Source organism: Mus caroli, chromosome 12 (assembly GCF_900094665.2).
Source record: "Mus caroli chromosome 12, CAROLI_EIJ_v1.1, whole genome shotgun sequence".
Lineage (NCBI taxonomy): Eukaryota > Metazoa > Chordata > Mammalia > Rodentia > Muridae > Mus > Mus caroli.
This window is the reverse complement of record NC_034581.1, coordinates 80,141,834-80,149,024: the sequence shown is the minus strand read 5'-3', so window position 1 is coordinate 80,149,024 and position 7,191 is coordinate 80,141,834. Positions and strand designations below refer to the sequence as shown.

General features: G+C 48.7%; 1 protein-coding gene across 1 annotated transcript in view; it reads right to left on the bottom strand.

Annotated features, from left to right (window-relative positions):
- The window catches only part of Flvcr2 (feline leukemia virus subgroup C cellular receptor family member 2), a 70,393-nt gene extending 67,808 nt beyond the window's left edge, over positions 1 to 2,585 (bottom strand). Inside the window, exon 1 of the mRNA XM_021178943.2 lies at positions 1,503 to 2,585. Within this exon, the coding sequence (XP_021034602.1) occupies positions 1,503 to 2,240 (738 nt within the window). The 5' untranslated portion in view covers positions 2,241 to 2,585. The remainder of the gene's footprint in view (positions 1 to 1,502) is intronic.
- Between the last annotated feature and the right edge of the window lie 4,606 nt (positions 2,586 to 7,191).

The following is a 7,191-nucleotide window of genomic DNA, read 5'->3' as shown; positions in this document are numbered from 1 at the left end:
GAGCCACCATGTGGTTGCTGGGATTTGAACTCTGGACCTTTGGAGGAGCAGTCGGGTGCTCTTACCCACTGAGCCATCTCACCAGCCCACAGTAAGTGTTCTTAACTGCAGAGCTATCTCTCCAGCCCTCAGTGTCTCTTTGCAATGTGTCCTTAACCAAAAGGTCCATCTAGTTTCAGCTACAGACTTTTGCTTTGGTTGTTTTTTTTCCAAGACACGATTTCTCTGTGTAGCTTTGGCTGTCCTGAAACTCACTATGTTGACCAGGTTGGCCTCAAACTCACAAAGATCCACCTGCCTCTGCCTCTCAAGTGCGGGGATTAAAGGCACGTGCCACCACTGTCTGGCTCATCTCCAGGCTTAAGTCAATTCGGTTTTCCAAATAACAAAACTCACAAGAAGAAATCATGTGAATAGTTTGATGGCTCTGGCAGGCCTGGAACTCACCACATTCGCCTACAGAGACCTGCACCACCACACTGAGCACCAGGTAAACTTTTTTTTTTTTTTTAACTTAAGAAGACAAAAAGAAATCTGCCTTTAGAGAAGTTTTAGAACGTTTCTGCCTAAGTCAGAGGTTACACACATTTTTCTAAATTAAATGAACTGGTAAGACAAAATAGCCTCACCAGAGCTAAGGGTGACCAGTGATCTGTCAGCAGCAGCTTGGACAGCATGCAACTTGGAAGAAATGAATCTGAGGACCTAGGCTCCAATTAAAGAAGCGCCCACAAACATTTGCTTTGCCTCAAATCCATAGAGAAAGCAATCAGAGGCAAAACACACCCAAGCTTCTAGGTGAGAACCATTCTAAGATCATAAGAATGTGGAATTGCTTGCCCCAGGAGGAGAAAAGGCAAAAGGACAAAGACAGAAAATGCTTAGACCAGAAGCTTTCTTGGAAGTTCGCAGTGAGATTTCTACTCTCTCCTACTCGACTTGGCTCTAAATCCCAGAGAGTTTAGCACAAAGCCTGGTCCCAGGTGTCCTGGTTTCAGCTGTGTGTAAAAGGTAAGAACAGCCCAGCCCACAGTTCTGTGCACAGAGGATCTTGAGTTCTAGCAAATCTAGCTGGTCCAGCTAAAACCACCAAGGACACCTAAACAGCCACCTGGCAGTCAAAGATTGCTGAAAGACCAGCATTCCTAAAATTGGTGTAACTGGTGTACTGATAAAGGCTGGGGAGAAACACCATCAAAAAACGACCATGTTTTAGAAGTACGCTTCCTACAGGCTAGGAAAAACTGTGGATGAAAGAAAAAGTCCTTTGTTTGTGACCCTCCCCCACATTAATCTTCAATGTCACTGACAGTCACAATCACCCAACTAAACTGTCAGTCCACACCCAACCACAAAGCCACCCAAGAGTCATAAAGGCTGTGAACCAGAAAACTACAGCTTCTCACATCTTCAGGTACCCTCTAACATACTCAGCCCCATCATGGTGAGATGCTCTCTCTCTTTGGAACAGGCGTCCACACACACACCCGCCCTCTACTCACCTGATTGCCAAACACAGCCACGGAGCAGGCTGTTGAAACCTCATCAGCTCCAAACCAGACCGAAGCAATGCGTGAGGGCATGCCCAGAATGAAGACCTGTGCCACAGAGCAGATGACCTGACCCACCATTGTAACCGGGAAGAGGTGAGGCTCTAGGCTGCCCAGCTTTACCCAGGCTCCCAGGCAATTGAGAGCTGAGCCGGTGATAGCGATGGTTCGAAGACCAAATTTCTCCAGCATCCAGGCCACGGGCAGGAGCAGAGGGATATAGGTCAGCATGTAGCACATGGACAGCCAATCAATGGCAAAGGCGCTGACACCGTAGAAGTTCATGAAGATGTTATTGATGGAGCCGTACTGAATCCACTGGAAGGCATTGCACAAGGAGTAGCAACTGAACACCATGACCACGACCCAACGACGCTTGCTCACCTTGATCACGCTGTCTTCTCTAACCAAGCTACTATGATGGGTCAAACCGCTGGGTTGAGCCAAGGTACTGGGGTGTGCTGAACTGCTGGGACGGACAGAGACGCTGGGGTCGATGGAGACACTAGGATGGATGGAGACACTGGGGTGGCCTGAGACGCTGGGGTGGCCTGAGACGCTGGGGTGGCCTGAGACACTGGGATGGATGGAGCCGCTGGGCTGGGTGGAGTAGCTGGTGTCCATCTGGAATTCCGACTCTGGCGCAGGTCTGTCATTGCTCTCCTCCTGGTTGAGACTTTCATTCACCATGACCACAAGCGAGCTCCTGAATCCCAGGCACGTACTGACTCCTACAGTCTTATGTGTCAGCAGCCTTTTGCCTGTCCCCCTAGAGCTGAGGCAACACTTCTCCGGGAGCGCACCTCTGTTAGCTGAGAAATCGAGATTTCAGGTCCCTACGATCAATCACTCCCTAGCAAACTGTTGTCCCCCCAAGTTGGCCGCAGACGCCTTGCCACGCGCTCCAGGCTGTCCCGATGAAACAAGCGTTGACCGTCCTGGAAAAAGTTTGACTCCCGAACTGCGAACTGCGGCAGGGCGAGCTCGGTTTGCTCCCGGGCAGGCTGGGGCCTCGCCCCCTCGGGCGCACGTGACCGCCCCGCCCCCCGGCCTGCCCGGCTCCCCACGCCCTGCAACCCCTCCCACCCAGGATCCCCTCCCTCCTTGAGCGGGGCTCGCAAGGCGCCGCTCTTATTTCGCCATAGGTTGGGGGGTACATTCCTCTCCGACGTCCCCGGTGCCATGGAAACCGCCCGGTTAGCCCCCACCCCTACACTTTCCCTAAATTTACTTGTCCCCCCCCCCTCCCGCTCCCAGAGGTCTTCGCTGGTAAATGAGGACTTCGCCTCACGCCCTTCCGAGGTCAGAGTCTTCTCGTGGCCAGCGGGCGTGCACCGAGTCTCGGAGTCCCCAAACTGCTCAGGGGGATCCGAGACAGATCCCTACCTTCCTCTCTTTTGCTGGGCTTTCCAGGTGACAGTTCGGTGTGCCTGGTGAAAGGAAAGCTTGCTTTTCTCAGAGACCTCCCAGCCGACAAAGACTTATTTTGGTGAACTCGTCTGTGTTGTTTAGTGTCTGACGGGTCCCTGAGGTCTCCCACTAGGGAACCCCGCGAGCCAAGCACAGCCTGGAGGGAAAGTTGTGGAACCAAGTCTCTGCGCAGGCTCTGGGAGTGAGGCAACGAAGTGACTCAGACAGCCTCGTAGCCCTCCGCTGCCACCTACCGATCCCCTCTTAGCCTGGAAGCAAGGCTTTCAGAGAAGGAATGCTGGCTTGCGTTGGTCCCTACAACTCCATGGGTTCACATAAAGAACCCAAAATTTAGGTTGGATTCTGGTTTAGCGACTTAGGCGTGTAACAATAGGTCACTGAACACCACTTCTGAGCTCCTGTTTCTTTTGCAAAATGTAGATGGTGAAATAATGGCCCTTAGAAAAATCCCTGGCTGATAATTCGTTCAACAAATGTTTCCTGTCCTGCCAAAAGGCTAGCGTTTGTTGCCACGGGGGTAAATGAGCTTCATGCGTGAGCATGCCGGGGATTCTATAATGTAGTTACTATTGCTTGCCCCGTGTGTGCGTCTGTCTGTGTGTATGTGTGTATGTGTATGGTGTATGTGCATGCACTCAAGGCTTTGAAAACATCGAGCTATAAACTCTCAGCCTTCTTGCCTCGTGCTATAGACAAGAAAACAAGCCTTTTAGAACTCAGTTAACTAAGGTCCCAGCTGGCCTGAAAAGTCATACTTCCCATCATTCAAGCTACCACACAGTTACATAAGAGCAGTCTGAGCTGCAGCCTGGGTGGCTCCTGGAAACCCGGTGGTGTTTTTGTTTTGACTTTTTTGTCTGTTTTGGTTTGGTCTTTTTGAGACAGGGTTGCTCAGGATAACCTTGAATTCCACATCCTCTTGATCCTAAATGGTGAGTTTACAGGTATATATCACCATGCCCGCCCCCCTGCCAAGCTTGTTTAAAGGGAAGATTCCCAGATCCCCAGGTTCAGCCCAGAGCTCCTGAATTAGAACATTTTAACGGAATCTCCAGGTGATTCATATTGTGTTCACACGTTGAATCTTGAGGCACACTGCTTCCTTGTCCTCCCCGACCCCTCCTTTTTAAAGCTCTGCAGTGGTGTTTACAACTTGAGTCTGCACATTAGAATCAAGAATAGGTGATGGCAAAGAGAGATGGTTCAGGGTTTAAGGGGGCTTGCTGCTTTCTCAGAGGAGTTGGGTTCAGTTCCCGGACTCACACTGAGTGGCTCACAACCATCTGTAGCATGAGGGAATCTTCCAGCCTCAGGCACCTGCTGACCTGTGAGCACATGCACAGATGTAAACATAAATAACAACAACAATAATAATCTTTAAAAAAAATAGAATCTATCTGAGTGGATGGTGTTGTGGAGCATTCACTGGACAAGGTGGCTCAGACACAGGCTTAAGCTATAGAAAGTCTATATTAGCAATGTTTGGGATTCCAGTGTAGCACCAAGACTTTCTCAGGAAAAAAGCCGCTTTTTGAGTTGCCACATCTTAATTAGCAAGAACAGTTAGCCAGGAGCACTGCTACAGAAGCCAAAAAGCAAGGCTAGCATGTTTCGAGACTGTCCCAGCGCTATGGACTAGGTCTTTGTTTTCATGTTGGCAGATGGCGCTGTCTATGCTCTGAGTGATACTTAGCCTATAGCCTTAGTGATACTTCCATCATGGAGTCAGGTGTGCTAAGGTCTGCAGACCTGTCACAGGTGGGAGGCCACTAACATCCTAAATGTCCATTGCATCTAAGGATAGCTGGGAGCCATCTAAAGCCCCTGTCCTAGCACATGTGCTCCAAGGGAGACTCACTACTGGTTCCCAGCAGAGAAGACCAGTTTTGCTAACTCTCCTGGGTGAGTAGGATTCTTTTCTGGGAGCACACATTTTCTGGTAGAAATGACAGAGGCTATGATGGGGTATTTGTAGAGAGAGCGCATATCCACTGAGGAGTTCCTGTGAGGGTGTATAACTTGTTTTTCAGACTTCCATAATTAGGATCAGAACAAACAACCACAAGGCAGAGTCCTGTTCCCAGTGGCTCTTCCCCGGCACTCAGGGCAGCACTGTAATCTAGCGCCAAATTCCAGGGTCTAATTTGAGATTCAGGCAAGATTTGAGCTTGTTTCTGTTGTGGAATGGGAGTGAGTTTGATTTGCTCTGAGCTCTGGACTGGGTCTACTTAGATTAGAAATTCTGTTGTTTGGGATCTTGGTAAAGAGACTTAGTTTCTGTATGTCTGTCAAGTGAGTATTAAACATTCCTGCCTCAGTCAGGCAAGGTGGCACACGGCTTTAATTCAAGTGCTTAGGAGGCAGAGGTAGGCTGATCTCTTAGTTTGAGGCCAGTCTGCTCTACAGAGGGAGTTGCAAGACAGCCAGAGCTATTCAGAGAAATCCTGTCTCAAAAGGATTGAACCAAAAACCAAAGTATTTGGGCAGTCATGAGAGTGGTAAGTATTCCTGATAGCCCTCCACTAGGGTACAGACAGATCATCCAATTAGGTGGATGTTACATAGAGAGGTTCTTCATTCGTTATTCATCCATCATAAAGACATGTATTGAATAGCTGCTTCTTCTTCTTTTTTCGAGACAGGGTTTCTCTGTGAGTAGCTTCTTGTACTTGTATGTCCTCTTATGTGTCCTATCTATAGAGACTCTCTCTCTCTCTCTCTCTCTCTCTCTCTCTCTCTCTCTCAACTCCAGCTTTCTGGTTCCACTGTATGATAACAGCACGTTTGTCCCCTAGTGGTTAAGAGCAGCCTGATACATAAATTAAAGTGAAAAAATGTCCGCCGCCCCACCCCACCCCTACCCCACCCCGGCCAGTTAAGCAAGGCCTGCAAGTATAGAAAACATGGAGTTTGTTGAGGGCACGAGAAAGCTTTATTTCCAACAAGATGAGTAGATTGAGGCTCCTTTGAATTGGTGATGCTATTCTTGAGTCATGCGTGAATAGCTTAGCTGTGTAACACTGCCTGCTCACCCAGAGTCCGATAGCTTTATCTCCCCATATTTCCCACACGTTCTAGCTAAGAACTCACATCCACTTTGTCTACTCTGCGGCATTTAGTGAGATAAACTGTATTGCACACGTGCTCATTTCGAGTCTGTAGACTCAGCATGGGAGTTAAGAAAATTGGAGGCGAAGAGATCTAACATATCATGGGGATTTAAAAACAACTGGTTTCATAAGAACTGTTCAGAAGGTAGGTCTGGCACTGGAGAGATGGCCTGTCACCTCCCCAGCCTGAAACCTGTTTGCTCGGGTTTCAGAAGATAGCCTCGGGGTGGAGCTTGCCACCCTATCCTTCTGCCACTCCCACTGCTGCCGCCTGCCTCCTTGCTGTTCTGGAGTCAAACACGTGGTCACCTGCAACTTTACTCCAGGATGATTTGGCGGGAATGGGCCCCTTCCCCCTCCTTCATAACTCGGTGCACAAAATAGTAAAATTGAGCTTTGATCAGAATCCTGTCTTAGCACCGTCTCTCTCGAGTCGCCTAGCCCCCTCTTCTCTTCCAGGTTCCAAGATGCCTCTCAGACTAGAACCCAGACATGTGAGCCGCTGGCCGGCCACAACAATGGCCAGTGGTTAAGAAGGACACATACTGCTCTTCAAGTGGGCTCACATCTGCTTTACTGTGCTACTCAGCCTGGACAGCTCACAAGCCTCCAACTCCAGGGGATCTGATGCTGTCATCTAGCCTCCATGGGCACCAGACACACAAGTAGCCCTCGGACATACATACATACTTACATACATACATACATACATACATACAGGCAAAATACATAGACAGGCATAAAAAAATAAAAATTAAGATAAAACAAAAATTTTAAAAAGAAAAAAGAATTTTGGTGGTGGAGAGCTCTTGGGGCCACTTCTAGGAATTTGGCAGAAATTCAACAGTCCTTGGGCCAGGCTTGGAAATAGGCTCAAGATCTTGATCGTCTTGATAAGTCCCTGAATATCACGGGACTTTGTTTATTGACTTGTCTTTGATCTAAGAACTGACCCTGTTCTTTGCTTGTATCTAGAATGGTATGGAAGTAGACTGGAGAAAATAAACCCACTTCAGTCGTGTTACAGTGCTTGTCTAGTTGTCTTTTTCTACCCACTTCAGTCGTGTTACAGTGCTTGTCTAGTTGTCTTTTTCTACCCA